Below are 24,865 nucleotides of genomic sequence, written 5' to 3' on the forward strand. Positions count from 1 at the left end.
CCTAACATAAAACACGTATCTTCAAGTTGCTAGTAAGCGACCACCCACCACAACTAATACGTCTTCTTGAAAATCCGTTGCTGCCGAGTTCACTCTCCCTTTTCTAACCATGGAAGTACTCTTGTCGCTTCAAATTCTGCTGATACTTTTCTTTCTTTCCCTCTTTTTTTACCTCTACGCTCTCTTCCCTTCAAAGAAGAAACCTGCCAACAAGGGCTTCAAGGTTTATCCCATAGTAGGGGCCATACCGGAATTCTTAAGAAATCGACACCGGTTCCTTGAGTGGACTACAGAAACACTCAGTCATTGCCCCACCAACACTGCTGTTTTTCCCCGTCCTGGCAAAGTCCATGGCATCATCACTGCAAACCCTTTGAATGTTGAGTATATTCTCAAGACGAACTTTGAGAACTACCCGAAAGGAAACCGGTTTATCAAACTTCTTGGAGACTTCCTCGGTAGAGGAATCTTTAACTCGGATGGAGAGCTATGGAGAGTCCAGAGGAAAACTGCTAGCTATGAGTTCAATACAAAGTCACTCCGAAATTTTGTCATGGATAATGTTGAGGTTGAAATTTCGACAAGGTTAGTTCCGATTCTTGCCAAGGCTTCGAAAACAAAGCAGGTGTTGGATTTGCAAGACATATTGGAAAGGTTTGCATTTGATAATATATGTAAAGTGGCTTTTAATGTTGATCCTGCTTGTCTTGGCGGCGATGGGACCAGTGGTGGTGAGTTTATGCGTGCGTTTGAAGATGCTGCCACACTTTGCTCTGGGAGATTCATGTCTGTTCATCGAGTTTTTTGGAAAATTAACAGATTTTTCAATGTTGGGACAGAGAAAACATTGAGAGAATCAGTTAAAATTGTCCATGAATTTGCGGATGAGATGATACGGTCTAGAATGGAGCAAAAAACCGAAAAGAATGAAGATTTTCTTTCACGGTTTATAGGGAAGGATGAGAATTCAACTGAATTTCTCAGAGATATTATCATAAGCTTTATTCTGGCAGGCCGAGACACGACATCCTCTGCTTTGAGTTGGTTCTTTTGGCTCCTATCATTAAACCCGGATGTAGAAGGGAACATATTAAAGGAGCTTGAAACGATTCGGTCAAGCAACGGAAAAAACCTCGGTGATACTTACAGTTTTGAAGAGCTCCGAGACATGCATTATTTGCAGGCAGCTATTTCAGAGACATTAAGATTGTATCCACCAGTGCCAGTGGATACAAAAGCTTGCCAAAGTGATGATGTATTGCCAGACGGTACATTTGTGGGAAAGAAATGGTTTGTAACATATCACGCGTATGCCATGGGAAGGATGGAGAGTATCTGGGGCAAGAATTGCCGCGATTTTGTTCCTGAAAGATGGCTAGAGAATGGAATATACAGGCAAGAGAGTCCATTCAAGTTTCCTGTTTTCCATGCTGGGCCAAGAATGTGTCTGGGGAAAGACATGGCCTATATCCAGATGAAATCCATTGCAGCATCGGTGATTGAGCGATTTGAGATTGATGTGCAGAACAAGGAAAAGTGCCCGGATCATTTGTTGTCCTTGACACTAAGGATGAAAGGTGGATTGCAGGTTAAGGTGAAGGAAAGATGAGTGGAAATGAGGATGAGCTCGACAAAATCTCTCCATGCATGATTAATAATGTTAACCAGCTTCACGGCAAGCTAGTATTTGGGTCAACTGCACTGGCAGCTAGCTAGTCCTATGTTCGTTTGTTTTCCCTTTCATGGTGTTTATGCTTTAATAGTACCCATAGAAATTTGCTGAATTTATATTTATTGTTGGATGTTTTTATATGATATTTAAACTCACTCCATGCTGGACTCAGGCAACAAGAGGAGGGCTGCATGTAATTATCATTAATGTAATTCTCTTTAAAAAGATCTCAACATTTAACGTCTCTTGAGAAACAAATAAACAAACAAAAATCAAATGATGTCCACCACCACTGGCCAAGGTCATGTTTTTTTTAAAAAAAATCAAATCAAATTTAATTTTTTTTACCCAATACGTTAAATTCACGATTCAGTATCCTTATTAAAACTTAATTTGACTTAAAAAAAAATTCAAACCAAACTTAAATTTTATTGATGCATAAACATTTCATATGTCATTGTTATATCACCCTTTTAAATTGCATCCATTTTAATAATTTTACATTAGAAAAAAGAAAAGGAAATTATAATATAATACACTTAATATATATATATATATAAAGAAAGTGAATAAGATATCTACTTAATTTTAAAAAATTGAAGAAAAACATTATAGTTTCACATAGAATTTTGATTCGGGTTAAAGAAAATCGTCAAAAAGGATTTCAGGTTAATCAAACCAACACAGATTTCAGTTTTGATTAAAGGGAATTGTCAAAAAAGATTTCAGGTTGACCAATGAACTGTTACTATGCTCAACATAGATTTCAGTTTTGGTTAAAGAAAGTCGCCAAAAAGATTACTCGACATATACCTGAGAGTAGACGATTGCCATGACACCGCACACGTGCAACAATTATATTCATAATATTAATTATAATCAAAATAATAATATTTTTTTTCATTTTTCTTCTTTGCAAGGTATGCAGCCCAGCCGCACGGGTCTGTAACCTCTCGGGGGGTCTACAGACCCCAGGTGCAGGTCAGAAGAGACTCAAACGTGCGGGTCTTCATCCAACACGCGGTTCTACAGATCCCAGTGAGCAAGTCTGCAGACCGAGCACGCGAGCCTACAGACCCACTCGCATGGGTTTGTAGCTAGGCACGAGGGTCTGGCCCTAGCACCAAGGGCATGTCAGCCCCAGCACCAAGTGTCTGCAGTCCTATCATGCCCCACCAAAATTTGCACTGATTGTTTTCTCTCAAACCATCATTTCAATGTCAAATGCATTCCAATGAAAAAATAACTCCACCTTCCCCCTGCAATCTTTGCAACTCTGTGTGGCAAGAGCAGCTCTGTCATTACACTACTTCAATCCATAGTGTTTTGTGTCTAGGTAAACAGTAACAAGACACTTAGCTATTTTAGTAAATTGTATATTTTTAATATTAATACTTTTAATTATAATAAAAATAATAATATTTAGAATACAAAGTGTTGTAACCCAATTTTGGATTCACCAAGATTTTCTCGAATGTTATTTTATTTCTATTATTATTTATAAAAATCCAAAAAAATTAAGAAAAAATTTAAAATTCAAAAATATATTTTTCTCGAGTCAACCGCATCTTTCCATCAAAACCGAGTCCACCGGGTCAATACGAGTCAAACCATGTCGACCAGGGTAAAAAATAGTTTCGGGTCAAAACCGTCATTTTCGGCCAAAACCGAGTCCACCGGGTCAATACAGGTCCAACCGTGTCGACCGGGATGAAAAATGAGTTTCAGGCTAGTTTCGGATCAAAACCGAGTCCACCGGGTCAATACGGGTCCAACCGTGTCGACCAGGATGAAAAATGAGTTTCAGGCCAGTTTTTGGTCAAAACTGTTATTTTTGGTCAAAACTCGGTCCACCTGGTTGATACCCATTGAAAGTTTTTTTAGTGACTCAACGTAATTTTTGGTAATCGGGCTTTTTTTCTAATACTGATTTAAGTTTTAATTTTACCTATATAAATATATATTATTATATATAATAAAACAAAATTAATAATACAGAATTGTCATTACATTTATTGTAGGCGGAGCAGTTGGATGAATACAATTTTTATTTAAAGCAGATGCTTCTTGTCCCCTATCATTGGCTATAAATATTAAATAGCCAGTGACAATTCTCCAGAAAAAAAGGAGAGAGAAGAATAGGGAGACGATATCCTATATCACTATTCATGTTTTTTTACTATTTCTTCATGCGAGTAAGATATTGATTTTGATTAAAAACAATCTGAAAAATACTAAAAATATCCTAACTGTTAGATCTAATAGTTTTTAGATCTGAACCGTTGATTTAATAGGATACAATAGGGCTAACCACACCCAATTAAAACTCAAATCAATCTCAGCCCTTAAAACAATTTGCCTTTAGATCCGGTGGCGCCACGTCACCCGGTGTACCAATCTCTCGGTACACCGCGTCACACAAGATAAAACCTCTGCTCATCCGGACCGTCCGATCAACCTGCAGATCGAGCCAATCACAGCCGCACGATCTTTTCATCAGAGATCCAACGGCTCACAGGATTCAGCTGCATCGGTGTACCATACTAGCGTTCACACCGTAGTATAACCCAGAGCCTCTCTCTCCTCTCGCCGGCGACTCTCTCTCTCTCCTCCGATCTCCCATATCCGGCCGTTTGAAGCCTCCGAACCACTACAGAAAGGTCTCCAAACTCCTACAAAGCAAAACCCCGGCCTTTTTCAGCGTTTTTACCTCCGCATCTGGCCGGAAAAAGGGCGCGATTTTCGTCGGCCACCGAAGCTTCAAGTCGTCGATTATCACTCATAAGCCATCAAAGACCGTCAAGACCACCACCATCAGAATCCTCGACCTCAGATCTACCAGGATCGACCATCGGTTGGACAGAAATCTCGCCGGAAAATCTCGCCGCCGCCAACAGTAACCGCGCGTGTGCCACACGCGCCGCCAGTGGCATTTTCGTAATTTTTCGAGAAACCCAAGGGTATTTCAGTCTTTTACCTATACAGTGGCACTCAGGTAATTTTTTTTGGGGTTTTCTACTGGTATTTTTTATATTTTTATATATATAAATGCTTGTAAATTTTCTTGCATGTCGTAAAAAATACAAAAAACCAAAGTCGACACGTCTCTTTTTTTAAAAGGACCAATGTCAAAAATGTAAATATCAAATATGAATTATGTCCATTATTTCTTTTGGTAACCTAGACGTAACTCTTTTTTTTAGGGTTAAAACGTCATATTTTAGACAAGTCTCCTAATTTTTAGGGACTGATAATATTTTTAACGCGTCTCCTATTTTTAGGGACCGACGTTAACCATTTTTTTAAAAAAACAAATTACCAATAAACCCAAAATATAATGGATTATATCCATTATTTCTTTTGGTAACTCAGACGTAACTTTTCTTTTTAGGGTTAAAACGTCATTTTTAGACAAGTCTCCTAATTTTTAGGGACTGATGTTATTTTTAACGTGTCTCCTATTATTAGAGACCGACGTTAACCATTTTAAAAAAACAAATTGCAAATAAGCCCAAAATATAATATCATTTGAATCAAATAAAAAACACACAAGTAAGGGTAACCTTTCTTTTGAAAGGATGTTTTAAGGGTGGTGTCTACCTTCCCTTAATCATAACTAACCCCGTCTCTGGGACCAGTGTCTAATTTGGGATTTCTAGTTCCCTCAAATTACTAGATAGCGACTCCAATAAAATCTTTATTTCCCCAATCGAGAAAAAACCCTTTTTGTTAAATAAACAAAAAGTGGGAGCCGTCGCCCGACGTCGTGTATCGATACAAAGAATAATATTTATCATATTAAAAATAATATTAAACTTTTATTATTATTAATACTAATAATTTTTTAAAAAATTATTATTAACGATAACAACAACAACAATAATAATAATTGTTATAATTTTTTTTTCTTTGTAGACCCAGTGGCACGGGTCTCCAACCCCTTGGGATTCTACAGACCCTAAGTGCGCGGGTCTGCAGACTCAGGCACGCGGACTTACAGACCCGCTCGCCTGGGTCTGCAGCCAGGTGCATGGGTCTGGCCCTAGCGCCTAGGGATGGCAGCCCCAACGCCAAGTGTCTGTAGCAATTGGATGCATATCTCACTTTATATTATGAAATATCTTGATCTTGCTTGCATAGACTTTTTAATTTACACTTTAGTTTTTTATATAAAAAAACACACTGAAGCAACCTACATATCCGATATTTTTTTTAAAAAAATTATAACCCGCGGCTAAACGCAAGTTAAATGACACATTAAAGCAACCTATATATCCATTATTTTTTAGAAAAAAAATAATACCCGCGGGCAAAACACAAGTTAAATGACTAGTAACTTACAGTAAAATACAAAGGTAAATATTTGTAGATGGGATAAATTGGGTAATTAGTATAAAAAATAAAAATAAATGGTGAAATAATATATGATGAAATTTTTTTGACAAAACAATACAGTATTCTCAACCGAGATATTAATTAACAAACCAGATATTTCAGAAAGCAACGGACATTTACTAAAAGAAAGCAAGATAATTTTAAAATGTTCTATTTCATCACAAAAATATAAATTTGTTGTATTATTTATTTATTTATTTAGATAGTTTTTGAGATTGCGGAAAGTGTATTTCATATAAAAAAATTTAATTAATTGATATTTTTAAAATATTTTTTTATAGTTTTGATATGTTAAAAATTAAAAACAATTATTTTAATATATTTTTTTAAAAATAGAGTGTTGGTGTATTTGTATCGGAATATCACATAGGGTTCGGTAAAAATTGAAGCTACTTGTGTTTAGCAAAGAAAATAATCTAGAAACATTAAAAGAAATATTAATTTAAAATAAAATAAATAAAATAAAATAAATTTTTTATCCCTAATTTAATTTCCGGGCCCATGTCTATCAATTTTCCTATAGCTATTGAATATTATAGGATAATTATCCATTTTACATAGAAAAATAATGTTCTATAGCCATGAATTGAAATTGAGATTCTAAAAAACCTATTAAACTCTAAAACACCATAAAATCGGTCAAAGAAAAAAAAACAAATCAAAAAACACCATAAGTTGTCATCACTAGAGATAGCCATGGATTATATTATATTTCCATGTAGGCACCCAAAAAAAAAAACCCATCTAAATGAGAAAGAATGTGGAAAATTATTTATCATGTTTTTCTTTATTTTTTTATCTTTTGGAAACAAGCAGATGAATCCAAAAACTTTAAGCTCCATATAAAGTGAGAGTATGCATGAAAATTAACACGAATATCGACGCAAGAAGAGCCATACAAGACATGTGAATACAGCCAACCCTACTTCTCAGAAAAGAAAAAACTCAGAAAGAACAAAGAGAAAAATAAAATAAAATAAAAAACAATTAAGGCATCTACTTTTACGAGAACGGCAGAACCTTGAGCGCCGGCTCAGTAGTACTTCCGACGGTCGGTGAAGCATACTTACAAACTGGTGGTGCGCGGAGGTCGAGGACATTAATGCAAACCATATACTGCCAAATGGTGTCTTCATATTCATATATATATACATGTATCTATGTACTTCATTGTTTTAAAAAAGCATATCATAAAACTGCATCGTAAGGTTTTAAAAGACTTTTTCTACTTTAAACAACGGGTATCTTTCAGACTTCAGATTAAATCTCCGCGACTCGAAACCAGCCTTTATACAAGATTCCTTGTCTTCTTATAAAACTCGTGGCTCGAAAAAGGTTTTTTATTGATAGAAAAATTCAAATTTCAGACCTGGAAGTAGCAAACCTCCGAGCCCCAACTCATATATGTTGGACCAACACCTTGACGTTGTATACAAAATACAATCATGCATAAATATCAAATATATATATATATATATATATATATATATATATATATATATATATATATATATATATAAAGGAGATGCGTAACTTCTATAGCACAAGTGAAATAGACATTTGAATTTAAAATGGCTACTATAATCCTCTTTAAAAAAAAAAAAAAAAGGATTTTATTGATCAAATAATTATGAATTCAAATCTCATCATAGTATAATGTAGTGTGAATCTATAAAATTTCAAGTTAAAAGAATTTTTATTTAAAAATATATATTAAAAATAATATAAAATATAAAAAATATGAGCAGCAAATTAAAATAGTGGATTGAGATTTGATTTTTGGGTGGCAATTCATCCGCATCCCTATACAATACTGTCAACTTCAATTGTGAGAAAAAATCAAAGGTGGAACACACGTGCTGAACAACAAATGGTGGTTTCCAAAGTTAAATACGAAATAAATTAAGGACACACAAATGGAAGCATACCTCTTTCCTTTCGTGTCCACTAACCATCCATATATATTTTGCTTCTTTGATATTTTCCGAGGTTGATGTTGATTCCTATATATATATATATATCAAAACCACATCTAAGGAAGCAAAATTACTAGTGTGAATGCTTCGAAACTTTATATCTTTTCAGCCAGCAGCATTAGTCAACATCCTGTCATTTCCATCTATAATGGAGATGCTAAATGGAAAGTTAAAAAAAAATAAAAAATATTATTTTAGTTTTTCAATATTTATTTTATATGTTTAAGGAAATTGCTAAATAAAATATTATTTTATTAATTGTTTTTACAAAATGGTATTCATTGTATCTTGTAAAAATACTAAAATACTATTTATTATAATAATATTTTTTTTCTTTAATTTTTTTAAAATCTATGTTTTTTTTTGTTATTTATAAGATTATTTTGTTTTCATTAGTCGTATCATGAATTTGACAGATTTATTTGAATTGACTTGAATGTTTTTTATTTTTTTTATAATTAAGTTTTTTTTTAATTTTATCCTTTAATATTGGATTGATGGAGAATCATTCAGATTATTTTTAGACTCATTAAGTCAATTAGATAATATCAAGTTGTTAAAATAATTATCAAGTTATTAAAATAATTATGTATCAAATATTTTAAAATATAATTAATTTTTATAAATAGAATGTATATAAATAAATAAAAAACTATATCTACACTTTAAAAAAAATTATATTACCAATTTGGATTTTCTAAATAGTATCTCGAGATGCTTTAATAAAGCCTAACATCAAACACATATCTTCAAGTTGCTAGTAAGCGACCACCCACCACCACTCATACGTCTTCTTGAAAATCTGTTGCTGCCGCGTTCACTCTCCCGTTTCTAACCATGGAAGTCTTGTCACTTCAAATTCTGCTGATACTTCTCTTTATTTCCCTCTTTTTTTACCTCTACGCTCTCTTCCCTTCAAAGAAGAAACCTGCCAACAAGGGCTTCAAGTTTTATCCCATAGTAGGGGCCTTACCGGAATTCTTAAGAAATCGACACCGGTTCCTTGAGTGGACTACAGAAACACTCAGTCATTGCCCCACCAACACTGCTGTCTTTCACCGTCCTGGCAAAGTCCATGGCATCATCACTGCAAACCCTTTGAATGTTGAGTATATTCTCAAGACGAACTTTGAGAACTACCCAAAAGGAGACCGGTTTATCAACCTTCTTGAAGACTTCCTCGGTAGAGGAATCTTTAACTCGGATGGAGAGCTATGGAGAGTCCAGAGGAAAACTGCTAGCTATGAGTTCAATACAAAGTCACTCCGAAATTTTGTCATGGAGAATGTTGAGGTTGAAATTTCGACAAGGTTAGTTCCAATTCTTGCCAAAGCTTCGAAAACAAAGCAGGTGTTGGATTTGCAAGACATATTGGAAAGGTTTGCATTTGATAATATATGTAAAGTGGCTTTTAATGTTGATCCTGCTTGTCTTGGCGGCGATGGGACCAGTGGTGGTGAGTTTATGCGTGCGTTTGAAGATGCTGCCACACTTAGCTCTGGGAGATTCATGTATGTTCTTCCAGTTTTTTGGAAAATTAACAGATTTTTCAATGTTGGGACAGAGAAAACATTGAGAGAATCAGTTAAAATTGTCCATGAATTTGCGGATGAGATGATACGGTCTAGAATGGAGCTAAAAACTGAAAAGAATGATGAAGATTTTCTATCACGGTTTATAGGGAAGGATGAAAATTCAACTGAATTTCTCAGAGATATTGTCATAAGCTTTATTCTGGCAGGCCGAGACACAACATCCTCTGCTTTGAGTTGGTTCTTTTGGCTACTATCATTAAACCCGGATGTAGAAGGGAACATATTAAAGGAGCTTGAAACGATTCGGTCAAGCAACGGAAAAAATCCTCGGTGATACTTACAGTTTTGAAGAGCTCCGAGACATGCATTATTTGCAGGCAGCTATTGCAGAGACATTAAGATTGTATCCACCAGTGCCAGTGGATACAAAAGCTTGCCAAAGTGATGATGTATTGCCAGACGGTACATTTGTGGGAAAGAATTGGTTTGTAACATATCACGCGTATGCCATGGGAAGGATGGAGAGTATCTGGGGCAAGAATTGCCGCGATTTTGTTCCTGAAAGATGGCTAGAGAATGGAATATACAGGCAAGAGAGTCCATTCAAGTTTCCTGTTTTCCATGCTGGGCCAAGAATGTGTCTGGGGAAAGACATGGCCTATATCCAGATGAAATCCATTGCAGCATCGGTGATTGAGCGATTTGAGATTGATGTGCAGAACAAGGAAAAGTGCCCGGATCATTTGTTGTCCTTGACACTAAGGATGAAAGGTGGATTGCAGGTTAAGGTGAAGGAAAGATGAGTGGAAATGAGGATGAGCTCGACAAAATCTCTCCATGCATGATTAATAATGTTAACTAGCTTCACGGCAAGCTAGTCCTATGTTCGTTTGTTTTCCCTTTCATGGTGTTTATGCTTTAATAGTACCCATAGAAATTTGCTGAATTTATATTTATTGTTGGATGTTTTTATATGATATTTAAACTCACTCAATGACTCATGCAACAAGAGGAGGGCTGCCAATGAACGATAATGTAATTATCATTAATGTAATTCTCTTTAAAAGGGTCTCGAGATTTAACGTCTACTTGGGAAACATATGAACAAACTAAAACCACAAAACCTAGTGACCCACCATCATATGCACTAGCCAAGACCATGATTTTTATTTTTATTTTTATTTTAAATCAAATCAGATTTGAATTTTTATTTTTTTTTAATCTAACATGTCAAATTCACGACTTGGTAGCCTTATTAAAACTTGATGTAACTTAAAAAAAAATCCTTCACAGATGGGTCTTCATCAAAGATGAGTGTTTTAACTTTGATACTGCAGATATCGGTTCTATAGCGCCAATGATTCCATTTCTTAAATGGCACAGCAAAATGTCATTGTTGAACAGGTTACTGATATCATAAATGATGGATGATTAAAGATGACGATAATGAGATAATTTATATTTTCCTTTTAGAACCAAACTATTTGCAAGCTTCGGATGACCAATGACACATACCTGCCCATAACAAGTGACTCAACAATACACTTCAAATATTTTCTTTCAGATTCCCATTTCCAGATTCATGATTGAGGTTAGTTTTGTTTTTCTCTTATTTTCTTCACAAACATTTGCATACAAATTCTACTTCAGCAATCTACCCTTAAAAAGTGATGAACGTTCAAGTTGAGGATTCATCTCTGTAGATGAGGTTTTCCAATTCGAATGTGATTTTATGCAACAAAATCATAAAGCTCAATGAAAAATCGTAAGTAAATAGGATTCGGTATATATAAAGGATAACCATCGAAAAAAACAAGCAGACAATGCATGATAATATTGCAGCCCTAACTTTTTGCACAAACCTGCCTTGATAAACACTTAAAGAAACAAGACAGGTTTGGCGAGAATAGCAGAAATTATAGCAGCTAAATCAGACATCCTCTGAATGAAACTTTTCCCCCCACAATGACAGGGTGTATGCTAACTGTTTCTACAGAAAAATCGAGTTGTCCTAGACCTATTTTTGCGACCTTTTAATTAGCCTACAAAATTGAAGTCTAGAAAGCTTGGTGATATACATAACTATCAATTGTTGGGTGCCCTTACCTTCAGAACCAGCAAGGACATCTCCCGTTTAGAGTTAGCTTTGCCACTTGGTGCACTTCAATGCCTCCATGACCCGTATTTGTGTTAAACACAGAATAAAGCCTAGGAATCTGCAATACCCAACGTGATCAGAAAATTTCCATATTAAACTGAAACAGCTTTAATTGTTCACACAAAATTCATTGTTAAGGACAAGAGTATAAATAAATACATGATGGGTATGAAGCAGTGGACGTGGGAATCCAAGTAAAAACACAACTTAGTGGATCCACCCAAATGATCTCAAAAGATAATTTTGTAACCCATAGAGATTCAGATTATGGACTGCTGGTGATCCAACAAATATGGAGATGACCAAAAAATAAGTTATAGATACAAAATTTCAAGTTCTAGCTTTTTATGATGAGAATCCCATTAACCCTGAGTGCCTTTGTCAAAAAATGGAAAACCAGGTTTTATGTCTCCTTAGGTGTTGACATAAAGCATAGTTTACCTAGCATGCTATAGTTTTATAGCAATTGCCCTAAGTGTTGCATGGTAAAAACCTAAGTGACTTGTTATTACCCCTGATTATTCTTAAAACCTAGAAAATGTCATAGTTTAAAACTTTGAGAATGCCATGTTGACCTTCTAATTCTATTTACCCCTTCTTGGTCCTCCTCTTGTTTCTGTTTCAGAGTTATTTTGGTTGAAAATGAGATAAGGTATTTCATCCCCTGGCAATTCACTTTTAAAAGTAGAATTGTGCTTCAGTATAGGCCTGAAAAGGAAGCCCCCATTCGCTCAAAAAAAAAAACAAAAACAAAAACCAAAAAAAAAGCAAGTGCCATCCTGGTGTAATTACTAGAAACCAAGACATTGTCTTCTACTTCTCATCCATCTGAGGCAGTAGTAAGTTCAGGCCCACCTCAAACAAACATCTGAGTACAGGTGGATTCAGTGGGGTATGGGTGGGGGTAATAAGCCATTTAAATGAATTTAGTTGCCCACTTCAGCTCCTTTTCTAGTAAGCAAAGCACTCTCTCAGTATCAGGATCGTCCTTAATCAACTTCATCCAAATATTAGGTACTACTGCTTACCTACATGATCACATTGAGCAATGACTTGATATTTTTCCAATGGGAGATACCATTTAAGAACTTCAAAAACTTTAGAATGTCTATCTAAAAATATGGGAATTCATTTAAGTTGTATTTTGCACCCAAACCACATACCTTGCTTATTTGGCAAGAAGGAATGGCCACAGAAGTTCACTTCAGGGATGAACCATTGTTATGACCAGTACCAGAATTTTCTCCATTGCTAATGGCATCAACTGTCTTCACCCTTCGATAAAAGAGAACATACGCAGCAGCTGACTTCACATCTTCTTCATTTATGGGTGATATGTGAGCGTCATCAAAGTTGTACCACCTGTTCTCATCCAGAAGCTGCACAACACAGATATAAATTAAGTTCAAGAAATGACCAATCTATGGATAGCCCACTGCCCCAATATTAGATCTAGAAGCTGAAATTGGACTTATAGTAATGTTCAACAAGCTGTAGCTTCTAAACCTACTATCACAAAAAAATAAAGACAAGAACAGACTAACTTATCAAACACATGAATGAGTTGTAGAAAGGTCTCAATGCCCAAACATTTTATTTAACTCCAAACAATTAGTACCAACTATTCAAACCTTTCTTTAGCTTTTAACGAAGAATAATTACTGGGAACCACCTATCCATGGTCATGTATATAGTTATCCATGCAAAAATCCAAAATGTCCATAAACTGTCAATACTAGCCAATAATATGAGCTGCACACCAATCTTCTAAATTATGCACCTATTGCCAGTTCCTTCTATGCTCACCTTGATATGTGCAGTGTAGTGCCCACTTCCCATGCCACCATAATGGTTGGTCAATGCATATAGCTCATAGAGTTGACGTTGAGTGTTGTTCTTGTTGGCTATGTAATTTGTCAAATCAAAGTCACGAATAGGAAAGTTGACAAAAGTTTCTAGTTTATGCTTCATTGATCTGCTATAGGAAAACCTCTTCAAATGGATGACTAACACTTCTGGAAGCCTCCATAAGTCAAGCTTTTTACTTGCTTGCCTCCGCTCCTTACATTTTGGGCAGTACCTGTGTCAGATTTATTCACACTAATCTTTTAGCGCAACTCCTTTCCCTTCAACATGAAGGATAAATAATTCTATGACATCCAAATGCATAAGGAAAATGCCAACCAAAGATATATCCACTAAGGATTGGTCTGCATTGCAATTAAAAATTGTACGTTGGGGAAGAATAGACACTAACCACATATCTTCAGGCACCAAAGGCTCTTCACGCAGAAAACCTTCTAGACAGGTGTACAAGGAGAGAGGTTCAGTACGAGCTTTCTTATTCACAGGTCCATACTTGAACACTTCGGGCAAGTTTTCCAAATAATGAATGTCATACTTTTCTAAGAGCTCCTGTGACCAATCAACATATACCAACATTGATGTTGATGTTGAGGATAATTTAATTGTTTTGTCTTCTCCCACGGACAGATCAATGCATGCATTACTTTCCTCAACCAACTGAAGCGGTAGTTTGAATAATGTTACTGCCCTGGAACCGCTACTATCCTTGTTCATTGAATCGGATAAGGGGTTAGTACATGCTTCATCAGAACTGCTGTGGTGGCACATATCTGATGCCGCCAATGACGAGCAAGGCTCAGGAATGTCAGCTTGTCTCAAACTTTCAGATCTCAACAAAGGTGAGAGCATTGTGTGAACTACTTTCTGTATATCACCTCTCGTAATTACATCATCATGTGAGATCAAAGAGACAAGAGGCGTTCCAAAGGGTTTCAACTTCTGTGCAGCCTTTGTATCACCTGTTTCCCTGTCAGCCAAAAATAAATAAGAGATCCAACATACAGATACATACATGTGCATGTACAAACAGATAAAATATAAAGCTATGTAATGTACAGCGCATTCCAAACTAACAAAGGCAATAATTGGTGCAAGGTATGAATACCCAAATCAGATAATACATACTGTTCTTGACAGCGATGAATCAACCTAAGCAGAAGTGTTTTCTTTAGCGACTTCGCTATCTTGTAGGCAGCTAGGTGGTCATCATCTTTAATCGTGGAGAGGGATATTAAGGGGTCTTCTAGAAACCTTTGAAATAAATGGTTTTGTACCTGTGAACAACATGTTCAAATAGGTCAAGCCAAGGAATTGCACATCCATAAGTTAATGAACATGAGTGACAACAGTCAATGTCATAACCTCAGCAAGTTTAAGCTCTTCGCTATTCTTCAAGGAACAAGCACAGCTAAGTGCATTCATCAAGTCCCTGCATCGTCCCTGTTTCGGAACAGTCACTGTGCAAGCAAATGGCAAGGCACTTCCATCACATGTAAAAACCGTAACTGTCATAGAACGTGTAGTGGTGGATTGAAGTGGCAAAGAGAGGTACATGAAAGGATCAAACGTAACAGAGATTTTATTGCACTCTGGACAAACCAAAGTCGACTTGTATTGGCCCTGTGAACAGTGAAACAGTCAACAATTTTAGCACAAATACAGAACTACAAAAACAGTGGAAAGACAGCAATTTTGGCAAATGTGTCAACATAGAAGCATAACAATCAGCACATCCTTAATATGAAGCAAGAATACAAGTTTCATGTCAAAGAATTCCACAAAAATTTAATAAAGGTTGGATCTTGTGGATTTTGGAATGACACTATATGCAATAACTCTTCTGCACCAGTGCATCCTCATATGGCCCTGTCTTAACCTATCTTCAATGAGGGTTGCCTTGGCATATTATCTTAATATTCTCACTCTTCCTACAAATTGCAACCTCTTAGTTGACCATTTCAAACATTCATCTTAATATTCCTGCATTTATATTTCATAACAAATTGCATCTTCACCATGAAGCATACATTACCATATCAAGAATCGAGCTACAGGCCTCATCACAATGATACAGAAAACACCCTTCAACCAACCAGGATCCATGCTTGCATAATACTCCAGTAATGTTTCTTCATTTCACCACGCTGAAGCACCTCTACTTAAATCAAGCTAACGCCTCCATTCATGTTGCTAGTATTACAATACATGCAGTCCATTTTAGTCATGTTTAAATAAAACCTTGTACTCTAAAGTACTTTTCCATAACTCTAAATCTCTAGTTTTCCCCAACTTTGGCTTCAGGGTTATCAAAACTATTTATAAGAAAAAGCCATGCACTATTTTTTGGGGTGCCTGTGCGGGTGGGCGGTGGGTGCATGTGTTTTAGTTTTGCACCATCCAACATCATCCTAAATATGTCTAGTCAGTTCATCCAAGACCCAAAAAAATGAAGATTTGATGTAAGCAAGCTTGAATGATCATTATAATACGCACCTGGCACACATCAACGATTATAGAATCATTACGAGCAATATGACTTGCCCAATATTCATCAGCAACTTCTTCATCTGGGCGACCATCAGCATCTTTTGACTTTTTATATGGCTTATGTTTAACACGATTCAGATCTTCATGAAGACCATCTAAAAGAAATGCTAAAAGCTCCTGCAACAATACAGACCACTTAGCTTATACAAACTGCACATAATCCATACAAAATGCAACACCACAGACCATTAGTGAAAAGTTTGTTGCCCTTGAGAACCTGAGAATCGTGCTGATTGTAGCCACTAAATTGAGGAGCAAATCGAGCCAACTTCATTTTAAATTGTCGAGGAGCAATTGCTGTTCGCCCAGGTGCCCATAACCTTCGAAGTAACTCACCAAATGCAAGAGCAAGCTCACCCTACAAAATTGCTAACTCAATTCAATAGAATATAAACAGAAAAGTTCAACAATGACTTACAATACTTAATATAGCTAAATGAAACTTCCATCAGTAAAATCACTCCTAATATGATCCATCTGTTAAAATAATTTTCATTCAGTCATTCTTAATGATAGATGAACTTCACATCTCAAGAGTTGGCCTAGAGGTCTATTGATTGGCTGCAACTCATTTCCAAGGTAAGGTAAATAGGTATTCCAACAGCCATATCAATGTAAAGGAATGTGCTCTTGTAGGTTCATTTCAATTGTGTGTAGAAAGACCAAGAAAAAAAGAATTCAATCCAGGGTGAATCCTTACAGCTTTTAAAATCAGCCTTTTATATTATCATTGATGTGCAATATCTTCAGCAAGCCAGAAAAGTGTACTGGACAATCAAAAAACAAGGACTCAGAACATCAAAATTTACGAAAATAAAAGTACTGCTCAAACACTAAGAACTGGGCTGGACAAAGAAATTCAAACCTATTCTTGTAGATTGCAGTGCACATACACGTACAAAATTTTGTGTGAAAACATATGATTTCCCTTTATAATTCCTATTAAGTAATTTAAAGAGTAGTTTGTATGCTTAAAAACATTCTATGTTGCTGCACTGATCAAGTTTGAAAGGGGCTTGAGTAATTTGCGATTAAAATTAATTAACATATAATGAATTCAAATTTAGTTGAGATCTTTGAAACCCAATTAGAAATGACATAACAACAGCTTGCCTGATCATCAGCATCAATTACAAGCTCTACTTGTGAACGGTAACAAATGAAAGGTTTTATCAGTTTTATACCTGACATAAAGTACCAAACTACAAATCAGTGCCACAAAAGATCTGATTAACAAACTCAAGAAAGAATAATAAATGTAAACAAGACCTGAGAAAGAAACAATAGATTGTACTTCCAAAAAAAGACAGTTATATCGATCCAACAAAAAATTGTCCCTCAATCAACATCTGAAGTTAGATCTTGCATGGCATGAAAGAAACTGTAATACTTGTCAACAAAGACACTTCCAAGACCATATCATTTAGATGAAATCGAATAAGCTCAAAACCAAGAGAATTTTAGCTATCCAGTGTGCCTTTTCATTCAGCAAGTGTTTCCAAATCACGCTTAGAAGAAAATAAGCATAATTTATATTGTTCATCAATAATCAAACTTACCACCATACCCAGTGGGTTTTTCCAATTTATCTCTTGATGATAATCCTCTCGAAAATATTCAGCAAACTCTGATGTGTGAACAAGACATTGTATTGCACTATTCATAAAGCATGTGTTCCCTAGGTTCTGCAACCCAATCAAGCCACCAGAAGACCCCCTTGTAGTAACAGTACTGGTCCCATATGCATTATCCAGCTCCCTACCCTGATATGTCAGATTTGGACCCTGGGATGTCAGATTTGGACTTTGAGATGGCTCTGCACTGCAGCCTCTAGAAGCACCCTTGCTTGCAGATAAACCTCCTGCAATTGATAAGCTTGACTTAGAAGGCTCTAAATGAAAAGAACTAGCGTCCTTCACAGTTGGTCCATTGTCCTGAGCAGATCTTATAAAACGACTCAATGCAGTACCATTGGCAATGTCATGAACCTCCACCAGAATCTGTATACCAATATAAAACAAAAGATAATTCAAATTTAAAACAAGAAAGTAACATGTATTTACACCATGGCACAGTACAAAAAGACTTACATCCTGATCCATCTGTAAGTTGGCATCATCAAGTGTTTTATCCATGTCATTCATCAGAGCATGTTTACGGTGGCCATAGTAATCCCAAATGCATACCTGTAAAAAAAATTACTAAATGATAAGAAACTGAATATGAGGAATTGTTCAACAAATTTTAAACTAGAAACTTTCAATCTATATTTCAAAATATAAAAATAAATAGCTGAGGTATTTTCAAGCCTTGCCTGCTCTAAGTTCAGATAAAAAATCTCACAAGCTCTTTTGTGAAGCTCTCCAATTGTCTCCTGCGAAAATGATTCAGTTTTTTATGAGCAAACACAAGATATACTAGGAGAACATTTCATAAAATGGAAACTTACAGTTGAAACTTTAAACTATCACCACTCAAATTGTTGTATTCAGATTCTAAACACCATTTAGAGCTGATACAGCGGCCCTGGTTACTGGTTGGTTTTAATAACTCTTGGTTGAAACTGCATTTATTTGGTGAACAAGTGATGCAATTTCACCACTTTCAGATTTATGCCGATATGGCTGCAAACAATCCAGCATGGTAGCTGTTGAGGTTGTCATGATGATGAATTTGATGGAGAGAGCGCAATTTTGTGGCAGATTTAGGGTAGCAGTGTTAGGGAAGTGGTAATGTGATACTTTCACAATGAGATAGGGCAACTTTGTGGTGATGACACACTTTTTAACGATTTTCTTCTATTTACTAACTTTTAAAGGGTTCCTTTTCTTTTCAAGAATTAGCTTATTTTCTCAAACACACTCAATACTGATTGCGGAAACATTCTCCAAGTTACTTAAAAGGTTAAGGGTTGAGATTTTGTCAAGTCAATGCTAAATTGAGTCATCAACCATGTCCTTGGGTCAAGTTACAACAAAATAAGCTGCTCAATAAAGTAGCAAATCATGACAGATTTCAAGTTAATACCTTCTTGCTAATTCTTACTGCACAACGATCACCCTTCGGCATAACCAGTAGCTGAAGACGGAGAGGATATACCTCTACAGCAAACTCTGTCTGAGAAAGACCTGAACTGATTACTTTCCGTGACAATGCTGGACCACCTCCATACCTGTACCCAACAATACCATCACATTTATAAGAGCATTTCCCCCATTGAAAGATATAATTTAGCGATCCCTTATTGCCTGCGAAGACGAGAAGGCAATAAAGAAAACTCCTACCTATGTTCTCTATTCATGTTGGAAGTAGCTATTGAATATGGTATTGAGCATAAAAATCCTACCAAAAATTAAGGTTATAACTAACGGTCCTTGTGTCAAAAATGCAAAAAAGAAAAGCTAAAAAATGAGAAAGTAACGTCATAAATTCTATTCTTCCACAGTTTCATAAACAACTCACCAGGAATACAACTGGTTCCAAACTTCTTGCGGAAGCAATACATAATCACGGCCTTCTAATAAAGTATCATGAATCTCAATGCCAACATTAGACTCCTCCGAATTCACATCATATATCAAATCAGAATTATCAATACTAGCAGGCCTTTTTGAAGAACTAACTGTATCACAATTCTCTAACATAGATGACCCATCATTAGTAACATTTGTCTGGTCTTGGTTCACATAATCAATCCAATGTTGCCACCATCTATTATAAACCAGCAAAACAAAAAATATCACCAACATTATTATTCAAAATTTTAACAGCTCATTCTCAATTAAAAAATAATAATAATAATAACTTCCATTCTCTACCACACACACACAATGAACAAAATTGCTGAGTAAATTACTTAGTTCCCACTTGAAACTTGAACAATAATTGTCTCTTAATTCAGAAAACAAGAATTGAGATTTGCATTCTTTAAAGATTTCAGACAACTAAAAACCTTTCTTTACAGTAGAAAAAATCAAAACTAAACAAACCCACTTTGCATTTTTACATTAAAAACTTGTTAACACTCTAAAAAATCAAGACATGAGAAAAAAAAGAAGAAGACTTCAACTTTCACTCTAAAAACAAAACCTTGAATTTTTTGAAGTCACGAACCTTTCAACACGAAAAACCCACACAGCGGAAAGAAAAATAAAGAAATTAATGTTACCGTTGAGTGATTAAATAAAAGCTATCGCCTTCTTTACTCTTAGATTCTGAAGTAATCGCAATGTCTCTAATCAAAACCCTCTCTTCTTCTGGTGTCAGCTGTGCACCGCCGCTGCTGTTGTTGCACACCACCCTCACCTCCGTCATCAGAGAAGAAGAGAAATGATTCTTTTCCTGGATCTACAGATTTGTGAAATTTTCTCTTTTGTTTTTGGTTTTCCTGAATTTTGTTTGGTGTTTTCTCGAAAACCAAACGGGGAGGGAGAAAAAAATCAGGTGGTTTTAGTGTAATATCTCAGCTAAACCCTTGATAATTCATTTTTTAAGATTGTTAGAAAACTTGTTTGGATATCTAAATGGGTTAGTTTTGTTCTAAATGGGTCGGTTTAGAGTGGATGGTTTACGAGCACTATTACACCCGATCCAAATGCAGCTGACATCCGTTTTGATTCATGTGAAAACCAGCATTTCAAGGATGGGACGATGAAGAGTTTCGATTTTATTAGAACCTTGTTATAAAACTCCTTCGAAATCGACTCGTTCAAAAAATGGAAACCATGAATCTAAGTTTTAAAAAAAAACAAAAAACTTAAAACAAAATCATTTAAAAAAAAAATAGAGTTTTCCTAATATCTCAGATTGATGAGTAATGATTCATTGGGCTAAATTTCAAATTAATATGTGAATTTATAAAATAAGCTTTGAATTAATAATTGTCAAGTTCAAGTTTTAAAATCTAATTTGAAATTTACTCAACTGAAAATACAAATATATAAAATTCAAGTTTTTTAAAAATTATTTTAAAATTAAACTATTTTAAAAAAATTAAGTTTTTCTAGTATTTCAAGTACGTAAATTTTTATATGATTCGTCACGCCAAACTTTAAATTATTAACAAATCAAGTTTATCTCGTAGATTAAGCTTTAAATATATAAATTTATTTCTGAATTAGGTTTAGATGAACGAATATAAATACTGAATGGATTAAAATTTATAACTATAATTTAAATTTTTACAATAAAATGAGCATTTTATTCTCAGTAAAAACTGAGATGAACACGAGTTAAGATACTATTCGAGGTCTTATAATAATTACTTGGATTTTTTATTAAAGTGGTATATGTGCATTTGGATGAAAATTTCTTGAGAATAGTTAGACACGAAAACTAGGATCCGACCATAATTAAAACCATTAAGGAAGGGAGATTTGCTTGGATATCTAAATGGGTTTCCAAATTTGGATGGTGACTCTAAATGAACCCTTAGGTTCTAATTGAAAGTTTGATAAAAAGCCCAACATAGTATTGCTAAAAATAGATCCATTAGGCCCATATAGAACACCCCTATTGGGCCCAAATGCTGTCATATTTTAAGAAAATTAAACTACAATAGAGTAACAAGAAATTTGAAAAGAAGACGATTATTTTTATTTTTATTTTTTCCTTAAAATAAAGTTCTCTTAAGAGTGATTTTATTCATCCCCCAAATCAGCTTGAAAATTCTCCTAATGAAGATACTAAATATATTGTAATTATAGTATTAACTTAGGAGGAGTCGAATTGAATTATTAATTAAAATTTTAAATTAACGTGTTAATAAATTTATTTATCGAGCCAGATTTTATAACTATAATAATAAATAGCTGAAAATGTTTTATTATCCTCAAAACATGGTGAATGAAGGCATATGATGCTTCAAATTACATTAATCCATTACAGTTAAAATTTACTAATTTCATCAACACCACTAAACTGAATCTTCCTCCATGACCTCTTCCAAGGGCTTGTAAGTGTAACACCAAGCACAAATCACAAAATACACAAAATTTATAGCTTGGATACCAGTTACAAGCCAATAATAATAGTCCAACTTTCCTATGTTCAGGTTCCTGTCAGGTAACCAATTGTTCTTGTGTCCTGTGTACTCATGAATCAGTGACACCATCAATGTGCCCAAGTAATCTCCAACAGAACTTGCTATCCAAAACAATCCCAAGGCAATACTTCTCATGCTTTCTGGTGATTGATCATATAGAAATTCTAACTGTCCAACAGCCATGAAGACTTCTGACATTCCATGGAGGGAAAGCTGAGGAACAAGCCAGAATACACTTATAGGAACGGTGGCTTTAGGGTTATCCACTAAGTTATGATTTTCTGCCACTGTTCTTCTCTTTTTCTCAACCAATGCAGCAACAACGGAAAAGAGAATGTTGAAGAGTAGGCCTATGCCCATTCTTTGTAGGTATGTGATGCCTGCAGAATTTCTTGTGAATCTACGCACAAAGGGCACGAAGAGGCGTTCGTAAAGAACAAGCCCTATGATCACGGTCATGATGCCAAAGAAGGACATACTAGCAGGTGGAATTTGGAAGGAATTCGACAGACGACGATCCATGGTGCGAGCCTGTTGTGTATTGAAGCTGCCACTATGTGAATTTGCAGTGACAAGTAAAATCCCTGCTGCCCAAACTGGAAGCAATCTGAGAAAGGATTTTAGCTCCTCTACTCGATGCACGGTAGCTAGCTTCCACAGATTTGGTGTACTGGAAGCTGTTGCTTCACCATACTTCTCTACTGCTGCTTTATCAAGCCACCTGCAAAGTGAAAAGGCCAGTTTAGAAATTTTTCTGCAGCAAATTTAAGGTCAGTGACCACATGGTCGGCCCAGGACAGCTTCCTTTGTTATCCTACGTCGTGAATTTTTGTTTTAAAACATAGCTTACTTGAACTGAGTGGTGTGTAAAAGCCTTCCATGGACAGATATAGCAGCATCAAGTTCTTGGTTTTGGTACAAGAGACTTGGATCTTCTGGCGCCACAGCTTTTCTCTTCCTTATAGCAGCAACAATCACTTGAATTACTCTGACCAATGGGCTTCCTCCTGGTTTCACTTTCTTATAAAGTGGAGAACCGGATAGAAAGACCATGAAAGCTACAGCCATGGCAATAGTTGGTATTCCAAGACCCCAGCCCCAGCTCACATTATCTTGTATGTAGACCACTATAGTCACTGCAGCTAATCTTGCTAATCCCAAGCTAAAGTAGTACCAATTGAAAAAGTTCCAGCTTCGAGACTCGACACCTGATTTGCTCATGTCCAATTGGTCTGCAGCATAGGTCATGACACAAGGCCTGGTGCCACCCAAGCCAATAGCTAAGAGGAGTAGAGACAAGTAGAGGGTGCTTAGTTGGAAACTTGAAGCCTCTTTGCAGTCCACTAGTGATGGACAAGGTGGAGGATGCAGTGATTTCAGTAGTGCTGTTGTGGTGATGCTAATCAATCCCTGCGAGAACCAATTGCAATGTCAAATTAATTTTCAGCTCCCAGGACTAACTGGTTTGGACCAAAGGCTTTGTGTCATATAAAAGCCTTTCTATAGTCCGTATTTGAACTAGTGCATTCAAGCTAATTTTCTTTCTTGAAGACTCCTTAAATTCAAACCCGAGATGACGATGTCGAGAACAAAACCACATCTATATATCGACACATTCGAGGAAGATTCGATTCTGAAGATTATATTGAAAGCCACAGGATATGTAAGTCAACACATGCATTAGAATTATAATATCATCTGGACCTTGAGATACGAAATCTGTACTGCAACATTATAGAAAATAAATATGCCGAGAGAGTGAGAGGGATGAACCAGTTCATAGATGATGGAACCAACGATGATGGTCCAGAATCGGCCAGCAAATGAGTCGGCAATCAAAGCACCGATCAAGGGTGTTAAGCTGGCAGTTCCGTTGAAGTTGGAGACTATATTAGAGGCCTTTACAAGAGGCAAGTTCAGCTGCTGAGTAAGGTATGTGATCATGTTGGCATGAAAACCAATGGTAGAAAATCTGTCACATACTTCAGTTACTGCCAAAACATGAAGGTTAATTAACAGACAGTTCAGCACTTAAGCTCATAGTTTCAAACTTAATTAACTTTGGTAATGTAAACATCTGCTAAGTCCAGAACAAACTCACCAAGGATGAATGGAATTGCCTTCATGCCTCCAAGTTTTTTTTTCCTCTTGTCATATTCCATGATCTTCATCTCCTCCGGCTTCTCAGCTTCATGAGATTTGTTGTTGTCCTGAAACTCCATTTCCGATCCAATTCCCTGTCAAGAATCCAACCAAGAAAATGGATATGTGGGCAGGCTACTGTAGTGAAGACTGCTTATGGGTGAGGTTAGGCTCATATATTGTATAGTTTTTTTTACTATTTTTGTCTGTATTCATCATTTCCTAGGGATTCCTCATTTTATCCCATCCTCCACTTGAGAATTTATTTCCATATCTTATCTTAAAATTCGTGTATTACTAGGTTGATAGGCAGTAACATTTATGGCCTTTTTTATTTTTATTTTTTAATATTTTTCTTTTTCAATACATAGGGAAGGTTTGCGTGACATCAAAATTAACAAAAAGCTAATGAAGAAATGATAAGTTACTGTAGCTACAAGAACAAATCATTATTTATTAAAATAGTGATTTTAAAAAATTGTTCTTGTATACTATATTGAGGGATTGGTGATCTAAAAAAAATATTAATTT

At 35.6% G+C, this 24,865-nt stretch overlaps 3 protein-coding genes across 7 annotated transcripts; 1 reads left to right on the top strand and 2 right to left on the bottom strand.

Annotated features, from left to right (window-relative positions):
• Nucleotides 1-41: 41 nt before the first annotated feature.
• LOC7464069 (cytochrome P450 CYP94D108) lies at nt 42-10,528 on the top strand. Its single transcript, XM_002322570.4, is given in 3 exon segments — nt 42-172; nt 8,941-9,903; nt 9,905-10,528. Coding segments are annotated over 3 exon segments (1,503 nt in total). The 5' UTR covers nt 42-109; the 3' UTR covers nt 10,382-10,528.
• An 816-nt stretch (nt 10,529-11,344) lies between these two features.
• Nucleotides 11,345-20,829, bottom strand: LOC18106097 (ubiquitin carboxyl-terminal hydrolase 5). 5 transcript variants are annotated; one of them, XM_052447857.1, is made up of 16 exons: nt 20,318-20,829; nt 19,612-19,860; nt 19,177-19,321; nt 18,464-18,523; nt 18,240-18,335; nt 17,717-18,149; nt 17,263-17,333; nt 16,367-16,507; nt 16,096-16,266; nt 14,965-15,222; nt 14,728-14,876; nt 13,994-14,569; nt 13,543-13,816; nt 12,900-13,115; nt 12,592-12,764; nt 11,345-11,794 (listed from the first exon to the last, which is right to left on the bottom strand). In XM_052447857.1, exons 1-14 carry the CDS (start codon nt 20,461-20,463, stop codon nt 12,936-12,938), a joined length of 2,949 nt encoding a protein of 982 aa, XP_052303817.1. In that variant the 5' UTR covers nt 20,464-20,829; the 3' UTR covers nt 11,345-11,794; nt 12,592-12,764; nt 12,900-12,935. The 5 variants fall into 5 exon arrangements, with proteins under 5 accessions (XP_052303817.1, XP_024442859.2, XP_024442858.2 ...); XM_024587091.2 differs by lacking the exon at nt 12,592-12,764 and having other exon boundaries at nt 17,717-18,010; nt 18,119-18,149; nt 20,318-20,827; XM_024587090.2 differs by lacking the exon at nt 12,592-12,764 and having other exon boundaries at nt 20,318-20,828.
• A 1,106-nt stretch (nt 20,830-21,935) lies between these two features.
• Nucleotides 21,936-24,549, bottom strand: LOC7464070 (protein NRT1/ PTR FAMILY 3.1). The gene is made up of 4 exons (XM_002323186.4): nt 24,294-24,549; nt 23,966-24,183; nt 23,043-23,602; nt 21,936-22,913 (listed from the first exon to the last, which is right to left on the bottom strand). The coding sequence occupies exons 1-4, from the start codon at nt 24,412-24,414 to the stop codon at nt 22,064-22,066; spliced, it is 1,749 nt and encodes a 582-aa protein (XP_002323222.1). The 5' UTR covers nt 24,415-24,549; the 3' UTR covers nt 21,936-22,063.
• Nucleotides 24,550-24,865: the final 316 nt, after the last annotated feature.

Source organism: Populus trichocarpa, chromosome 16 (genome assembly GCF_000002775.5).
Source record: "Populus trichocarpa isolate Nisqually-1 chromosome 16, P.trichocarpa_v4.1, whole genome shotgun sequence".
NCBI lineage: Eukaryota > Viridiplantae > Streptophyta > Magnoliopsida > Malpighiales > Salicaceae > Populus > Populus trichocarpa.

What these genes read in the sequence shown, in the direction of transcription:
- LOC18106097 (XM_052447857.1), bottom strand. Translation starts at nt 20,463, where the DNA reads ATGACGGAGGTGAGGGTGGTGTGCAACAACAGCAGCGGCGGTGCACAG. An exon ending in AAGAGCTTAAACTTGCTGAG is followed by an intron (nt 14,877 to 14,964) that starts GTTATGACATTG and finishes TGTTGTTCACAG; the next exon opens with GTACAAAACCATTTATTTCA. An exon ending in ATTCATCGCTGTCAAGAACA is followed by an intron (nt 14,570 to 14,727) that starts GTATGTATTATC and finishes TTTGGCTGACAG; the next exon opens with GGAAACAGGTGATACAAAGG.
- LOC7464070 (XM_002323186.4), bottom strand. Translation starts at nt 24,414, where the DNA reads ATGGAGTTTCAGGACAACAACAAATCTCATGAAGCTGAGAAGCCGGAG. An exon ending in GTTCCATCATCTATGAACTG is followed by an intron (nt 23,603 to 23,965) that starts GTTCATCCCTCT and finishes TGGTTCTCGCAG; the next exon opens with GGATTGATTAGCATCACCAC. An exon ending in TTACACACCACTCAGTTCAA is followed by an intron (nt 22,914 to 23,042) that starts GTAAGCTATGTT and finishes TTCACTTTGCAG; the next exon opens with GTGGCTTGATAAAGCAGCAG.